This window comes from Branchiostoma belcheri, unplaced genomic scaffold (assembly GCF_001625305.1).
Source record: "Branchiostoma belcheri isolate BF01 breed outbred unplaced genomic scaffold, Haploidv18h27 scaffold11, whole genome shotgun sequence".
NCBI classification, from domain to species: domain Eukaryota; kingdom Metazoa; phylum Chordata; class Leptocardii; order Amphioxiformes; family Branchiostomatidae; genus Branchiostoma; species Branchiostoma belcheri.
The window spans coordinates 3,569,640-3,587,705 of NW_017802491.1; the positions used below are offsets into that span (position 1 = coordinate 3,569,640).

General features: G+C 44.2%; 2 protein-coding genes across 2 annotated transcripts in view; both read left to right on the top strand.

Annotated features, from left to right (window-relative positions):
• LOC109484561 (dynein beta chain, ciliary-like) overlaps nt 1–8,700 on the top strand; it is a 34,970-nt gene extending 26,270 nt beyond the window's left edge. The window contains exons 57-73 of the mRNA XM_019787884.1: nt 313–497; nt 874–1,106; nt 1,432–1,554; nt 1,724–1,928; nt 2,244–2,549; nt 2,879–3,049; nt 4,227–4,349; nt 4,474–4,667; nt 4,951–5,227; nt 5,374–5,601; nt 5,826–6,017; nt 6,245–6,364; nt 6,529–6,771; nt 7,032–7,214; nt 7,516–7,631; nt 7,865–7,988; nt 8,213–8,700. Coding sequence (XP_019643443.1) covers nt 313–497; nt 874–1,106; nt 1,432–1,554; nt 1,724–1,928; nt 2,244–2,549; nt 2,879–3,049; nt 4,227–4,349; nt 4,474–4,667; nt 4,951–5,227; nt 5,374–5,601; nt 5,826–6,017; nt 6,245–6,364; nt 6,529–6,771; nt 7,032–7,214; nt 7,516–7,631; nt 7,865–7,988; nt 8,213–8,590 — 3,401 coding nt within the window. The 3' untranslated portion in view covers nt 8,591–8,700. The remainder of the gene's footprint in view (nt 1–312; nt 498–873; nt 1,107–1,431; nt 1,555–1,723; nt 1,929–2,243; nt 2,550–2,878; nt 3,050–4,226; nt 4,350–4,473; nt 4,668–4,950; nt 5,228–5,373; nt 5,602–5,825; nt 6,018–6,244; nt 6,365–6,528; nt 6,772–7,031; nt 7,215–7,515; nt 7,632–7,864; nt 7,989–8,212) is intronic.
• Nucleotides 8,701–10,877: 2,177 nt separating this feature from the next.
• Nucleotides 10,878–17,102, top strand: LOC109482062 (protein bark beetle-like). Its single transcript, XM_019784725.1, has 4 exons — nt 10,878–11,321; nt 11,697–11,853; nt 15,180–16,842; nt 17,093–17,102. Exons 1-4 carry the CDS (start codon nt 10,878–10,880, stop codon nt 17,100–17,102), a joined length of 2,274 nt encoding a protein of 757 aa, XP_019640284.1.
• The last annotated feature ends 964 nt before the right edge of the window (nt 17,103–18,066 follow it).

Consider the following 18,066-nt stretch of genomic DNA (forward strand, 5'->3'; position numbering starts at 1 on the left):
GAGCAAGCAGAATTATGTATCGTTGAGACTATCTTGAATTTTAACTTAAGCTTTTTAATCACCTGTTTGTGCTAGCTGTATCTATTACCATTACCATCATCGTCAATTTACTACTTAACGTACTAGTAGATATTTCCTTTTCCTTATATTTCTTTTAATATGATGATATTTCTTTTGATCATCTTTTGTTACATTGCATACTTTCTGATTAGCTGGCCTTGCAGAATAACTATGTCATCTATTTTGCCGGCTGCTTACGGTTTTTGTCTCTAAATCTTTGAAGTCCAATAAACAAATGCTATGATTCTGTAGGTGGGCTGGCATCTGAGAATGTCCGCTGGGCCGATTCCGTCCAGAAGCTGAAGGAAGCCGAGAAGACGCTGTGTGGAGACGTCCTGCTTACGACTGCCTTTGTCTCGTACGTGGGCTACTTCACCAAGTCTTACAGAATCGACCTGTTCGAAAATGCCTGGATGCCTTTCTTAAAGGATCAGAAGGTAAGTAGGGAAGATGGTCTATAGGGCTGCTGGCAACACTTAACTGGCAACACTTCAGAGAATATCAAAGGAATTATACCACAGCATGATTATATCATAAAACATATCACATCACATCACATCATATCATATCATATCGTATCGTATCATATCATATCATATCATATCATATCATATCATATCATATCATATCATATCATAATGTTCAGTTAAGATACAGTAAATTGCCTATGAGATACGCTTCTTTAGCTAGTGTTCAGAATTTGTAATGAGAGTTGACAGTAGAGAAAGACTGCAGTTGACACACTATTCTTATTCTGGTTCTTGCCATATATCTGTACCTCCTGTGTGTTAACTACTGCCCATCGTTTCTCAGGTTCCCATCCCAATGACAGAGGGCATAGATCCGCTCACCATGCTCACCGATGACGCCTCCGTGGCCGAGTGGCAGAACCAGGAGCTGCCGAGTGACCGCATGTCCACGGAAAACGCCACCATCCTGACCAACTCGGACCGCTGGCCACTGATGGTTGACCCACAGCTTCAGGGCATCAAGTGGATCAAGAACAAATACGAGCATCTTGTCGTCATTCGTCTGGGAGCCAAAGGGTAAAGCTAAAACAATTGCCTTGTTTTGTCCTTTATCTTTCAATGGAGTCACAGACATTATGACAGTAGCTGAATTGGTGAAGAGGCATTACCATTTAGGATGATTTGTCTCCATTGGATCGTCTCCATTATAAACTGGGATTGGCTTTTGTTTCATCTGCCGTCCTGAAATTTCTATTCGCATTGAAGTTGAAGAATCAATAAACTACATTCTTCGAATGAGAGCTCATCTGTGTAAGTAGAATCCATAGTTGTAGAGTTTAGAAGCTTTTTTCCTTATAAGCTTAAACTCTACAACTATAAACTTCATTCTTGTCGTCCGCAGATACTTGGACACTCTCGAGCGTGCCCTGTCCATGGGAGAGACGGTTCTGGTGGAGAACATGGGCGAGTCAGTGGATCCCGTGCTCGACCCACTCATCGGTCGGAACACCATCAAGAAAGGACGGTAAGCACTACTGGAAGCAAAGAAGGTAGACAGCGTTGTAATCGTGAGGGAGGCCATCTCCTTTGTCTTTCCATTGTACTGATTGACATTGCGTACAATTGATATGACTGAGGCATCAGTAGTTGAATTACATGGATAAGAAAAATCGCTAACGATAAACATTTTACAGGGCGATCAAAATCGGTGACAAGGAATGCGACTTCCACAAGGACTTCCGGCTGATCTTGCACACCAAGCTGGCCAACCCGCACTACAAGCCGGAGATGCAGGCCCAGGCTACCCTCATCAACTTCACCGTCACCCGGGACGGGCTGGAGGACCAGCTGCTGGCGGATGTCGTCAGCGCAGAGAGACCTGACCTGGAGAAACTGAAGGTACGTTATTCAAATAAAATATTAATTGCACTTTTCATTCCATTTTCAGTTCATTTATTTCAAGCGCTTTTCAAAGACTCCTAGGGAAGACCCCATCACAAAGTAACCAAACATAACATGATCACAATGAGAAAGAAGACGACTAAAATAGATACATTCATAATAGTCGACTAATCAACTTAAGCTATGGAAACTGGCATGTTTTTCTTGTTAACAACTGAGATATCTGCAACCGTTTTCATAACTTAAGCTTCACTACCTCCCTCATGTATCATAAGTAGAAGTGCAGAAATTGATGAGTTCCGTGTGTTCCAGGCTGATCTGACCAAGCAGCAGAACGACTTCAAGATCACGCTCAAGCAGCTGGAGGACAACCTTCTGTCGCGCCTGTCGTCTGCCGGCGGCAACTTCCTTGGCGACACTGCCCTGGTGGAGAACCTGGAGATCACCAAGCGAACTGCAGCGGAGATCGAAGTGAAGGTGGAGGAAGCCAAGGTGACGGAGATCAAGATTAACGAGGCCCGTGAGCACTACAGACCCGTGGCCGCCAGATCCTCCCTGCTCTACTTCATCATGAACGACCTCTACAAGATCAACCCACTCTACCAGTTCTCTCTGAAAGTACGTTGTCTTGTTTTCATATATATTTGAAGAAAGAATAAGAAAGCCACAAACGAATATAGATTGAGCTAAGGAACACTTTCGGGAAAAAGAAAGGGAAATCGTTATAATTGGCACGATTAGAAATATTCACTCAAGCAACTTTCATAAAATGCAAGAGGACGTGCGTTTGAAACATTTGAAAGGCTCTTGCAAAATATCATAGCATGGCTAGTTGCTATCACTTACTAGTATACAAATAGAATGCAATGTAGATATCTGGAGAGAGCTACATCAGCTCCTGATGCCCGTTATGGTTAATTGATATCCTTAATTTGTTTTATATCCAGGCGTTCAAAGTGGTGTTCCTGCGCGCCATCCGGATGGCGGACAAGGACGAGAATCTGAAGGTCCGTGTCGCTAACCTGATCGACGCCATCACCTACGCCGTGTTCATCTACACCAGCCGGGGACTGTTCGAACGGGACAAGCTCATCTTCACGTCACAAGTGGCCTTCCTGGTGAGTTGGAGGTTTTTTGTATATAGTATGTCATATGCTATAGAGTAAGTCGATCATTGACCACAGAAGATTTAATCATCTCAAATATGAATGCCAATGACAATCAACGTAATTCTTTTTTCTCAGGTATTGCTGATGAAGAAGGAGATCAACCCGACTGAACTGGACTTCTTGTTGCGGTTCCCAGCCAGACCGAACTGTAAGAGCCCGGTGGACTTCCTAAACGACCTGTCTTGGGGAGGGATAAAGGTCAGTACATCAGAGTATCAAGTAGAAGACGCAGAATTGGACATAAAAGACAGATATTCTTCAGAGTGCCATTTATGTTAGGAATCGTGTTGGAGTAACAACTGTTCTTTTTATCATAATGTAGGCCCTGGCAGACATGGACGAATTCAGGAATCTCGACCGTGACATCGAAGGGTCTGCCAAACGTTGGAAGAAGTTCGTGGAAAGCGAGTGTCCCGAAAAGGAGAAGTTCCCCCAGGAGTGGAAGAACAAGTCTGCCCTGNTCAAGCAACTTTCATAAAATGCAAGAGGACGTGCGTTTGAAACATTTGAAAGGCTCTTGCAAAATATCATAGCATGGCTAGTTGCTATCACTTACTAGTATACAAATAGAATGCAATGTAGATATCTGGAGAGAGCTACATCAGCTCCTGATGCCCGTTATGGTTAATTGATATCCTTAATTTGTTTTATATCCAGGCGTTCAAAGTGGTGTTCCTGCGCGCCATCCGGATGGCGGACAAGGACGAGAATCTGAAGGTCCGGGTGGCTAACCTGATCGACGCCATCACCTACGCCGTGTTCATCTACACCAGCCGGGGACTGTTCGAACGGGACAAGCTCATCTTCACCTCACAAGTGGCCTTCCTGGTGAGTTGGAGGTTTTTTGTATATCGTGTGTAATATGTTATCGGTAACTTGCATAAAGATTTTGCTGTAAGTAAAGTTGGATACGAATAATTTGTGCACAGAGCTTAGAGTTTCCCCAAACGGGGACCTGATTGGATCTGATGAAATAAAGTTTCTGTGACTCTTTTTATGTTGATGCACCTGCTTGGGTTGTTTCAAAAAAGGGGAAGTGTTTAGTCAACTTTGGACATAGAGTAAGTCGAGCATTGACCAGAAGATTTGATCATCTCGAATAATCAACGTTATTCTTGTTTCTCAGGTATTGCTGATGAAAAAGGAGATCAACCCGACTGAGCTCGACTTCTTGTTGCGGTTCCCAGCGAGACCGAACTGTAAGAGCCCGGTGGACTTCCTAAACGACCTGTCTTGGGGAGGGATAAAGGTCAGTACATCAGAGTATCAAGTAGAAGACGCAGAATTGGACATAAAAGACAGATATTCTTCAGAGTGCCATTTATGTTAGGAATCGTGTTGGAGTAACAACTGTTCTTTTTACCATAATGTAGGCCCTGGCAGACATGGACGAATTCAGGAATCTCGATCGTGACATCGAAGGGTCTGCCAAACGTTGGAAGAAGTTCGTGGAGAGCGAGTGTCCCGAAAAGGAGAAGTTCCCCCAGGAGTGGAAGAACAAGTCTGCCCTGCAGAAACTGTGCATGATGAGGGCCTTCCGTCCGGACAGGATGACCTACGCTACAAGGTAGATGTCGTTATAAATTGTAGTTGTTGGCAAATGATTCAACAAATCCATGCTTCACAAACCAGCTAGATAATACACTAGAAATTGGTGGTATCTTACGACATAAGTATAGACTCTCTTGGCTAACATCAGACTGTATTTATATGACTAGTACGTGGTACATTTATGCTTATGCGACAATAGCGCTATACAGGCATGATATATGGGACTGCATTCTGGAAAGCAAATCTCTGCCTAATAATGGAATTTGATTAACTAACATTGATTTTGATCTGCTCTATAGAAATTTTGTGGAAGAAAAGCTGGGAAGCAAGTACGTGGAGGGCAGGACGATGGAGTTTGCCAAGTCGTGGGAGGAGAGCGGCATCGGCACCCCGATCTTCTTCATCCTCTCCCCCGGTGTGGACCCTCTGAAGGACGTGGAGGCCCTGGGGAAGAAGATGGGCTTCACGTGGGACTCAGGGAAGTTCCACAACGTGTCCCTGGGGCAGGGCCAGGAGATAGTAGCTGAGAAGGCCCTGGATATGGCGTCCGAGCAAGGCCACTGGGTCGTCCTTCAGGTAAAAATTTAGCGTCATGTTTTGTATTTGACGTTTGACGTTTGACGAGTTGCTTTCAAGGAATATAAGATACAACGTAGCAAAATTATCCGATTGCTGTACAAGTTTCACTGCTAAATGTTTCTTACATTTATTACCGTCGACAGAACATCCATTTGGTGGCCAAATGGCTGGCAACTCTGGACAAGAAGCTGGAGAAGTACAGCGAGGGCAGTCACGAGGACTACCGGGTGTACATCTCAGCCGAGCCGGCTCCAACAGTGGAGGCACACAACATCCCACAAGGCATCCTGGAGGCCTCCATCAAGATCACCAACGAGCCCCCTACCGGCATGTATGCTAACCTGCACAAGGCTCTGGATAACTTCGACCAGGTAATATACATATGAATGTAAGACTATGTCAAAAGAGATGTAGTTGAGAATGGTACTAATCCTTTGTAAAAGCTTCAAAAAATGTAGGTATTTCTATGTATGATAAAGTAATCACATCATTACAGCTAAAATAATAGATATGATTATGTGACTTATTTGTACGCATTTGTCTGTTGGGTAAACAGTAGGATACGGTAATTAATTGTTATCTGAACGTTGTATAGGATACCCTGGAGATGTGTGCCCGAGAAAACGAGTTCAAGTCGATCCTGTTCAACCTGTGTTACTTCCACGCCGTTGTGGGCGAGCGGCGCAAGTTCGGACCGCAGGGATGGAACCGGCCTTACCCGTTCAACGTCGGCGATCTAACCATCTCCTGTAACGTCCTCTTCAACTACCTGGAGGCGAACACCAAGGTACGGGGAGCATGATACATGGGATACTGTATACTTAGCAAACACTGATCCACAACTGAGTCAGGCAAAACTACATAATGAAACCGCTTTAGTCCTTTTGATCGTATTTCTATTTCTATTTCTAGAAATAGAAATACAGATAAATCGTAGATAAATCGTATACTAGTATTCTACTCTTAGTCAGCATTGTGAGGAAAGTAACCGATGGATTTGTGCTCACTCCCCAGGTGCCCTGGGAGGATCTGCGTTACCTGTTCGGTGAGATCATGTACGGAGGACACATCACTGATGACTGGGACAGGAGGCTGTGTAAGACCTTCCTGGAGGAGTACCTGCAGCCGTCACTGGTGAGAGAAAACTTTCAAGTTTGAATTGAGCTTTGTTGCCCACCAGTATGAATACAGCTCAAAATAAGTACAGAATATGTCATCTTACGTCATATGTACAGAATATCCCACTGTGTATAGAACAATAATTAATTCCTTCTATCTTTACCCTATTTCCTCTACAGCTTGATGGTGACTTAAACCTAGCGGTGGGATTCCCCGTCCCTCCCAACCTGGACTACGTGGGGTACCACCAGTACATAGACGAGATGCTGCCGCCTGAGAGCCCGTACCTGTACGGTCTCCACCCTAACGCCGAGATCGGCTTCCTGACCATCACGTCAGAGAACCTGTTCAAGACTGTTCTGGAGATGCAGCCGAAAGACTCAGGTGGAGCCGGGGCCGGTGGAGTCACACGCGAGGAAAAGGACAATATTTGTTGTATTCAAATAGTACAGAAATAGCGTTATTGAAGACGTGTTGTGTTTATGGTATAGTGACATCTAGTCCAGGACCTAGCCTTGAATGTTTTGATTGCACAATTGCATTAAGGTGATCTGGAAGTGTGTCTGAGGACTTTGCTAACCATGGGATTCTTTAACAAGTAATTTGACTCTACTAAACTACAGTGTGACGAAGTTGATAAAGTTGATAAAGTTGCAAACTAAGAATATCTTTTCTCGTACAGGTGAAAGGACTTCTGGACGACATTCTGGAGAAGCTACCAGAGAGCTTCAACATGGCTGAGATCATGGCTAAGGCGGAGGAGAAGACCCCGTACATCGTGGTGTCGTTCCAGGAGTGTGAGCGTATGAACGGTCTGACCAACGAGATCCGCAGGTCACTCAAGGAAGTCGACCTCGGTCTGAAGGTAATTGCCTTGTACCTTATGTACTACATACTAGGATTGTGATTAATGTAGATACATTCTGGTCATAATGCGGGGCATGAAGTTGACCTATCTTGCATCTAGACATACAAACACACAAACAAACACAAACAAAGAAGCATATCAATCCATCCATGTGGCACCGTGCACAGGAAGATGGAGTATTTCCTGTTCTGGTATCGAAGGGGAACAAGTGGCCAAAATACTACATTTACCCACAGTGTAGGTTACGTTCTGTATCAATGAACTGTCTGCTTATCGCTGTAAACTTGTTTCCCCCCAGGGTGAGCTGACCATCACCTCAGACATGGAGGATCTCATGAACGCCTTGTTCCTGGACCAGGTCCCGGACTCCTGGACAAAGCGAGCATACCCGTCCCTCTACGGCCTGGGACAATGGTACACCACTTTGATGATTATGCAATTTACCACTAAATCAATATGTTGATCTATCAAATGACGACTCAACTACGAATCTAGCTGTCAATTGTGACATCAGCAATAGTGCCATTTGTCAAAACACTTAGATTTTCAGCAAGACACCTTTTGCAAGAATAACCATTTGCGTCACAGCGTCTATTGCACTGTTAGACCACATGCAGTAAAGGTATCATCTAACCTATTGCCCCCAGGTACGCTGACTTACTCCTGCGTGTGAAGGAGCTGGAGAACTGGACAGCTGACTTCGTCATGCCGAGTGCAGTCTGGCTGGGAGGCTTCTTCAACCCGCAGTCCTTCCTCACTGCCATCATGCAGGTAATACTGGCGTGTAAAACCCTCATTACAGTAATTGATATGTTACGTGTTGTATCTTTTGGTTTAGTGCTTTGTTGATTGCAATGTACTTCCTTAGCAGAAAAATGTCATATTTAAAGGAATTATAGTAATCGGACGGAGCGCGTGTAGTCCTGACGAACCTTTTCACGTGGTAAGCAGTACACACTTGAGTATTCATAATGCCTCCTCCTCTTTCACTCCAGAGCATGGCCCGTAAGAACGAGTGGCCCCTGGACCGCATGTGTCTCCAGTGCGACGTGTCTAAGAAGAACAAGGAGGACTTCAGCAGCCCGCCGCGTGAGGGCGCGTATGTACACGGGCTGTACATGGAGGGCGCCCGCTGGGACACTCAGACCAGCATGATCAACGAGGCCCACCTGAAAGACCTGACCCCCACCATGCCGGTCATCTTCATCAAGGCCATCCCCGTGGACAAGCAGGACATGAGGAACATGTACGAGTGCCCAGTCTACAAAACCAAGGAGCGCGGGGCGACGTTCGTCTGGACCTTCAACCTGAAGACCAAAGAGAAGGCGGCACGGTGGGTCCTGGCCGGGGTCGCCCTGCTGCTCATGGTCTAGACAGTTGTGACGTCACATTCTCAAACATCATTGGTCACGCTGTTGAACGTGTTGTTATTACTGAGCATATATAAGTAGAGCATATGTACAAGTAGAATATAGGAATGTAAGAAAACTTGCGTGAGAGACAATTTTATGATAAGATACCATGTACCAAAAACCGTCAAAAGTGTTTTTAGACAGGTCCGGTGAAAAGGATGAATCTTTTTATTAGAACTATATGTAATATCATAGAACATAACACCGCATGATACGGATTACACACCAAATGTTATGTTATAAATGTACGGGTGGATAAATATCGACTTTTGTTGTTTCACATGAGTCTAATCAATCTCCAGAACGGAGGCATTTTCAATACGTGTATCCCAGCACGACGCGCGCACTGTATTGTCAGAAAGTTACTTAAAAGTATCGGAGCAGCTAATATTTCTGATCGAGCCACTGGAAACACAGCTGCTCATTTATGTTTGGGCCAAAAGTAATTTATTTTGGTGGCATCTGGCAGCTTATGAAGTCCATGGGACCGTTTCAAAGGCGAAAATGCCACACTGCTGCACTATTGACCAGGTCACGGCTATGCCAAATTATCACTAGACCTGGAGTCAGAAAACATGCGGTATCGGCGTTGAGATTAATTGTGTTGACTTGCATGTCATTATAAAGATGAAAGAGCCGTCCACGGTGTACATTCCATTTGCGGTGTTTGCAGAACCTGTGTTCCTGTGATAAATACGTCAAAATGAACCCGTTTCTCATCAGTTGTCCTCATCCAAAGCCATACTTATGCTTCTTTATAAAATATCAAATGATGTATGGAATAACATTGAATTTTCATTTCATGCAATGCATGAATGGAGCTTTCTAGAGTCTACCGATGACAGACGTGTTTTTGTTTGTTTGTTAAGGAGCTGCAGTGAAAATTGCCGTCCATATTGCACTTTACCTTGTGTTATACACGGATGTGCTTGTGTCGTGATTTTGCATATTTCTGCACTAATGTCAAATGTATAGTTACATAGAAGAATACTCTGTTCCTACTAGGACAACTCTTTTAGTAGACAAAATGTCACATTTTATTTTGCCATAACGTTGTATATTTTCTTGAACAATGCAAATAGTGCCAGGAAAAGACTTTCTTACTGTATAATTCTGTAAGGGCATTCTTGAAATTGAATGGGGGTGATGCAATGGCGATACAAGTATGCCGATAAGTGGTTACGGTGGTTAAGGAAAGGACAGAATCGCCATTGACATTTCCAACGGAATGGTCTACTCATCAGTTCTCGGGAGCTGTGTTGTGTTGACTATAAACATGTGTTTGTTTGGTGTTTTCACACGTTCGGTTACACTAATGTCACACGTCTCAGCTTCTAAACTCTCCTGCTTAAATTGTATGGGAATTATATTGTGTTTTTTGTATTGATTATCAATAGCTACATGCTATCCTCAATATATCTATGAAATGTTTGTATATTCTAAAGCGCTTACTGCTGTAATGTCCGAGTGACAAGGACAAAATTAATTCTCAGTCATGTACTCTTTCTTTGGAAATAAAGCTATTTACTTTTCATATCTAGCGCTATTCGCGTCTTCAATGAGAGTGTTTGTAACTTTAAATGCTACTGCCCTATACATGTAATTAGAAATTGTGGTAAGTATGTCAATGACAAATTCAAATTTTGAGGAGAACACTAGGTTATGTCTCGTACAAGTTGCAATTTTAAGAGCAAATTGCATAGCCACAGCTGTTTTAGATATACAGAATTTACATTTCACACTGGTTGCTATCAGCGAGGTAGACTGTTACTGCCCTTTGGCCAGCTGGGATACCTACACAAGCGCTGGACGATAGATGAACAGAATTGTTTTGCCCGTATCTCTACACGGCTAGGTACGACACCTTTGGTATGTTTGATACAGTTATTTTCAAATCAGTTGTTGACAATGCGACCTGTATCTCATGCTCGCGAACACCAGTACAAAGGTGAGCATCTGTGGCGACGCGTCGGTGTGCAAACACCGATTGTGCATAGTGATAAACCCTCAGCTTAAGCAGTTAAGGGGGGGGGGGGCTGTTGTAAATTGTACGCGAATAAACATATTTTGACACAGACATATATCACCACAAAGTACTCAAACTTATATTTTGACCTTTTACAACATATACGCCTGAAGAATTGTGTACTGTGGTTTGACTCCCAACAATGTTTGAAGAAACAAATAATTGATTTGTTTTAGCTCGACTATTTAAACCGCGCCAGCCGTACTCCTCTCGCTCAGAACAATGACTTTCGGGATGAAGTGCGGAGTCCACCTGCTGGTGGCTCTGGTCTGCCTGGCGGCGGCGCAAGATACCCGAAACGTGATTGGAGGATCTTACTATCGTAACCATACCTTTCTTCTATCTGGGAGTCCGTACATCGCCACCCATGAGATCATTGTGGGAGAAGATGCGACGCTCACTATAGAGGCTGGTGTTGAAATCCTGTTCGACGAGGGAGTCGGCATGACCGTCGTCGGACAACTTCGTGCCATCGGATCCGCCGACAAACGCATCGTTTTAAATCGGAAGGAAAACCCACCAGACGACCCGGCCCACAACATCACCCGGGACCCAAACGTGCGACTGGTGGGACCGACTGTGAACCAGGGGCGTTTAGAGATCCGCCATGACGGACTGTGGGGATCTGTGTGTCATGCTACAAGTTGGAGGGTCTCTGAAGCGCAGGTAAAGACTTGAAAGAATTTTGTTCCGGCTTATGTTCATGTCTGTAAAGCACCCTACCTTAGGTATCGGTATACGGAGTCCACCCTCGTTTATTGTATTTTTTTACAGCAGACTTCCTTATTGATTCGAGTCATTGCTGTTTTTTCCTATTTCCAGTTCTAGATTTATAGGTCTCTTTCTCTCCATATATAATATCCAAATATATGTAACACAAAGGTCGACCTGACATTGCTGGTCCAAAGGGCCAATGTAGATTATACGTAGTGTGATCCAATGCTCATATTGGACATTAGTCATTTGTATCTACAGTCTTCCTTTGTTACTTTTGGCCGTTAACAGATTCTGATTCAGCTGTTATCAATCTACATCTGACAGGTAGCTTGCCGACACCTGGGATTTGCCACAGGAAGAGAGGACAGTCAGTACAGGCAAGGCAAGGGTAGGATGGCCATGAGCGATCTCTCGTGTTTCGGGAACGAGCAGAATTTATACGAGTGCAACTATAGACAAATGGGAACAGCTCCGAACTGTGGTAAGTACCTGCTGACACATTTCCGTGTGACTTAGCTGACAGTTATATCTATGAACCTGTCATGGGCGCTGATCGATTGGTACAAAGTACTGCTTACTAGACAGTCCCGGTTTATGAATCTACGTGTGCATATATGTTCTGGGTTTGAGAGGTCTCTAAGCGAGGCATTGTTGCCTGTTCAACAGCACGAATGTTTACATGTTTTCAAATTTAGAATTCTACCGAAGCGATGATTAGCTCAACTGAAAAGGTTATGTTTCCACCTGTGTTTGAAGGTTTGTTTGTGAACAACGTAGTTAACTAAGAAACTCATGACAAGCTCTTCACGTTTGTTTGGTGGTGGACAGGTCTTTGCACCAGGAAGAAGTTCTTTAGTTTTATGAAATTCAATAAGGGAACAAGCGTCAACAGGAAAGGTAAAATAGTTACTTGCTTTTCGGGAACATGATGCATCAAAGCGTTTATTGTGTTCAAAGCAGTTGGAGGTTAAGTCTTAACTAACAAAGGGCAAGAGGAATGCGTGATATATACATGTGCATGGTAGAAACTAGGCACACAAACGATAAAGCTTTTGTTCCTGCTTTAGAGTCCTGCTCTTGGTAACATTTAAGTACCTTTGGTGCCTGTGATGTTAAAGCAGCTCAGACACGACAGTATGTCATAGTTCAAGTGGTAGTTTGGCTGGTTCTTTTCCTGCGGATACTTTTAAAATATATCTGCACGTGTTGCGTTACTATATATGTGGCAGAAATATTAATATTCCAGAGACTTGCATGTACGGGCTATCGGCGGATGCGATGATGTATAAGGAATGGTAGCATTCTCCATCAAGTGTGCTGTGCCTGTATATATATATATATATAAAGGATAGTGGAACAAAGTTATTTGCATTTAATATAAAGCAAAACAGCAATCTACTTTGATGAGCTGTGTGAGATAGAATCATGAAGTGACGTATATCATGCACTTACAAATCTGTGTGCATACGGTCCTATTAGCTTGTCTTTAATTACCGTTTAGTTTCCAAATCTTCGTTTGAATCTGTTTTCTGGTTCTTTTGTTGAAAAGTTGTTTTGGTGCCAATGTCAGAAGAATTTAGAAAGGCCTTCGTCTCTGAGATTGTGCCTAAATTTAGTGAATCGATGAGAGCAAGCAGAAAAAAGGTGATTGGCTTATACAGGGGAGGTGCCAAGAAATAGACATGGGCAACAGTTTTCATCGTATTCTTGACTTAATCTTCACGTTTTAGGGCAAACTGTGCTCAGAGAAGCCTAGGTTGCTGCTACGGTGTGCAGAAGAATGTTTTTTTATCTGGTCAAAATTTGTGACGTTTTCCCCGTTTTTACCTTGTAATTGTCCCCTAGATGCTTTCTCACTGACTGGACTAATCCACTGGGACAGGAGGTGAAATTCTGGTGTCATTTCAATATTTGGACTGCAGCTGCAGCTCTTTAAAATGTTGAACTTCCACTTTTTGTATCCAAACAAACTTAACCAATCCAGATTTGCAGTGGGACCAAAGACTTGAGGCTTGAAATACAAATAAATGTGTTTGGAAGTACGTATACTTATTTTTCATGGCTTCACCATATCAATTCCACTAGAAAGTTCATTTACTGGTTCCTTCCTTTTATCGAAGTGACTTCGCGTCTAGGTTGCCGTGGACATGATTCCCATATAAGCCATAATCACATGTTTTGCCAAACCATTTTTACGTCGCTTAAGTCACTAAAATGCTTGTTTGTTATACACAAGTACAAACATATGGGTATTAAACTTTTAACGGATTATTCCCCAAACCACAAACCAAATTACCAAATCAATGCGTCCTTATATGTTGGCAGCTATTATAGTCATAAATTGGTATCGACTGTCAGAACTGGTCACGACTGAACATTAGTTAGGAGTTTCAAACATATCAAATCTGTTATAGAAACGGGGGATTCAACGACCGTTGTTGTCAGGAAGCTGTATGTTTTGTGAGGCAGCCTTATCTGGACGTCGTGACTCTGGATTGATTCTCTGGGAAAGCATTCCAAAGTTACACAGTTAGAGTAAACACTATTATTGTGGATTTGTGGTGTTTGTGTGTTATCTAACATTTATCAAGCCATTGATCAATTTGCGAAGGGTCACATTTGTCCCCCAAAAGGCCAGTTCAATGCAATTACGTGTCTATCATATAGTAATTCTCGTATAAACTCTATGTCCAAGTTATAACGATCTGTAATTGCTGTTTACACGTCTGTAATCTAAGATATCTACAACTTTAGTCAGACGGAGTGCCTATGATCAAACGTTCTGAGCCCTGTTTCTCCCGTTAATGGTTGACTAGGTTAAACGACACGAGAGAGAAAGAGAGAGCCCAACACATTTACTCCTGTGTATATAACGTTTACCCCTTTGGCAGCCTACGCAGTACTTTATGCTGGTACTTATTCCATTTATCTCTGCTTCATATTTGAAATCTGGGTATTTTACTTCGTAGCTACCAATGACAACCAAGGGCACGGTGACCCCGTGACGGCTTGATTCTATCCCTTCATGCTTTACGCCTTTACGGGTAAACATCAAGGCGCCCCCGAGAACCGCCAGCGCGACGCTATTTATGTTATTTTTCAAAGCAACTGTATTCTTTCTGTACATGTGACACGAGGAGAAACCTTTATACTTTGTTACCTTTATACCAATGGTTGTCGATACATTGTAGCTAGCTTTGCTGACTTGTGGTTTTAGTGCACATTTCCGATTTATTATGACGAAAATCGATTAAAATTACCAAAGTACATTCTTCAGAGACAATGGCAATGGAAAATGCGAATTCTTCATAATACAATGAATGGGAACTGGTATAATATTACTACATTTTTATGTTATTAATCCAGTATTGCGACGAAGCATGTGCATGTAGTAATTTATACCTAATTCACAATTCAAAAGAGGCGCCTGCGCGGCGCCCCAGTAGACTGTTTTTGGCAATATCGGACGGTACCCGAACGGGGCCCAATGGGGGTCCCGACGACTGCGGGCCTTTGTCAGTCCCGTGTGGGCGCCTGGCAAGAGAAATACGCCGGGACAAACCTACTAGTATTTATTCCCATGACAATTGGCGTCCGCTCGGTTTCATGACGCCGGCCGGCGTCTAGATCGGGAACGCGCCGCGCGGGCTCCGTTGGAATTGTGACTCCAGTATAAGTGCAGTCTATTGTATCATATCGACGGTTCCGCATTTCCAGCAAATGTTTGTTATTCTAAATCTATAGCGCGTTTACAGGTTTCTTTATTACGCCATCCTTATTCCGAGTATCGTGACCAAACGTTTTCAGATTTAGGCGGGAGTCGGCGAGACCTTGGGGTGGTATGCGAGGGGATCCGGCGGGTCAACTCCGTATCTTGGAACGGCATTCGGCTGGTGCCATCATCCGCTGGGAAGGTCTCCATACTGGAACATGTCGACGTTCTCCACGCGGGACAGGACGACGGGACAGGAACTACAGCAGCGGCCATCAACATCGAAACATACCCACCCGTACTGAGAGATGTCAACGTCAAGTACAGCGCAGGTGCAGGGGTCAAGATTCAAGGGGCAACTACAGAGGTCAACATGGCGGACTGTAGCTTGGAGGAAAACCAGGGGCCAGGCATCATCATAGAAGACCAAGCAGCAAATATCAACGTACAAAACACTAAGTTCTCTAAGAACTTTCCGTACGGAGCTCAAGTCATCCGCGGCAGTTCTGGGCACGCAATCACCTTCACGGACTCCGCATTCACTGAGAACTTTGGGGTAGGGTTTCTCTTAGATACAGTAAGAAGTGAGGTTACAGTTGTAAACAGCAACTTCAGTTCCAACACTCACTATGGCTTGAACTCTATCAACAGTCAAGCACCAACTCTGCTGATTCAGAGTTCTACTCTGAACTCAAACGGACTGGACGGTGTGTTCATACAGGAAGAGGCCTCCACAATGCCTCTCAGCGAGAAGAGCATCTCCATTGACCAGTCTAGTCTCTCTTTAAACCTTCGTCGGGGAGTGTCCATCTCCATTGTCTACCCATCTAACTACAACAGCCGCGACCACCGAACCTTCTTGAATGTCACACAAAGTGAAGCAAGTGCAAACCTTGAAGGGGCCATAGACATAAGTGTTGAAGGGTCAACGTCGACTTGTTATCCAAGAGTTCTTCTTGATAACACTGCTTTTGGAAGAAATGGCGGCAATGTTGTCAGAGTTTCAGGAAGTTGGTCTGACATCACATTGAGAAACAACGTTTTCCAAGAGAACACATGTGGGTCAAAGAAAGTTCTACTTTTCACCGGCACTGAAAAGAATATCAAATGTACTTCCAACACATTTCAGCAAAATTCTTGCAAGCGTTTGGGTCTATTCAACGTTACGCTTACGGACAGGGCTGATAGCGACGAGATCCAAGAAATGTTTACCGAAAATATCTTCACCGACAATGACTACGTCCCGCCGTTCCTGTACCTATCCGACCCGCTTCGTGACTACTGCACGTTGGAGTTCTCAGGAGAATGGAGGCCCATCAGCATCACTCACAATTCCTTCCAACAGGACGCTTCCCGGTTTGAACTGTGCAGCACTGTTCGAACATATTCATGGGACGGACCCACCATAGAAGCCACTCACAACTGGTGGGGTACTAACGACGAGAACGTCATACGAGAGAAGATATTTGACTACAGCGACTGGAACAGCGGAGCACAAGTCACGTACTCGCCGTTCCTGGACTCTGCAAACGGAAATCCCGTCAGCGCCATATTGGATCCTTCTCCCACACCTCAAGCCTTCGGTGGTCTATTGGTAAACGATCTTCACATCCCAAAAGGAAGCAACCCCGTGCTGATGAAGAGTGACCTAACCATTCTTCCCGGTGCCACTCTCACACTTGACCCTGGAGTGGAAGTGAAGGCAGCACCGGGGGCTGGTATTCTCAACTATGGACACATCAACATGGTCGGCTCAACGTCAGACCAGGTTATCCTTGGTGCACAGACTAATAGAAACATGACGTCAAATAACAACTATAATCTGCGATTAGATGGTATTGGTAGATTGGACGTATTCCATGCCGGCACCTGGAAATCTGTATGCCACGACTGGGCAAACTGGCGGTACACTGCCAGCAGAGAGAATGAAGTGATTGCCTGCAGAGAGCTCGGCCTGGGGCCTCCACAAATCGTTTCCTCAAGTTCATTTGTATCTGGTGCGCTACAGAAGAAGGTAGTAATTAGCTGTGATGGAGAAGAGGAATCTATTGGACAGTGTAACTTTTACGATGTGGCACCTGACAACCTAAGATGCAGTTATCAAGTCCGTATCACCTGCGAACCCTCTCCTGGATGGGGAGGAATAAGATCATATGGACAAGAAGAAACCAAGATCGAGCACATTCTGTTCAAAGACATTGGGCAGTTACACAATAAACGATCTTCAGCTCTGTCGATTCAGAGTATCCACAGTACCCCGACTCTGCAGAATATAGAGATTGACAAGTGCTTCCAGTCACGAGCTGGAGTTGAAATCTTTGCTCCCCCCTCTCAGATAACGGTGCAACATCTCAGCGCGTCTGCCTGTGTGGCGGAGTCTGTCGTATCAGTCATCGATCCAAATGACTCTGTCATCATCAGCAACGTTAGTGTCACAGGCGGTAGGACATTGAGTAACACAGTAGGCATACGGGTGGAATCTCTCTCCAAGTTATCCCTGACTGGCCTGAAGGCGAGTGGACGGGATAGTATACTGCCTCTTCGGTTGATGTGTGAAGGTGAACAACAAATTCGCGTTCAGCCAGGAACACCGTTCATTTTGGCGAATTACCGTCCAGCTGGAACTATAACTGAATGCACTAAAACGTTTGTAACTGAGCCAGACCACGTCCTGAGGATACGCTTTCACCAGAGATCGTTCTACTCCCGGAACAAACTTCGACTGTATGGATCTATGCAAGCTGGTAGTCTTCATCTCCTAGGCCAGTTGGATAGGCCAGACCAGAGTTTCGAATCAGTCGGAGCCATGACGTTAGAACTTGAATTCGCAAATTCAAGACAGGCAGACTTCATCGCGAAGATTGAAGCCACGCCACAACGTGGTGAGTATTTTGTTCATCGTAATTATTCCTTTATTCAGACATTTTCTTTTATTTAGCAATTTATGCCTCTCAACGGTAAATATGTATAGCACTAATAGTC

Excerpts from the sequence above, each read along its gene's own strand:
- LOC109482062 (XM_019784725.1), top strand. The coding sequence starts at position 10,878 with ATGACTTTCGGGATGAAGTGCGGAGTCCACCTGCTGGTGGCTCTGGTC. Across the intron at positions 11,322-11,696 it reads GGAGGGTCTCTGAAGCGCAG|GTAGCTTGCCGACACCTGGG; the intron begins GTAAAGACTTGA and ends TACATCTGACAG. Across the intron at positions 11,854-15,179 it reads GGGAACAGCTCCGAACTGTG|ATTTAGGCGGGAGTCGGCGA; the intron begins GTAAGTACCTGC and ends AAACGTTTTCAG.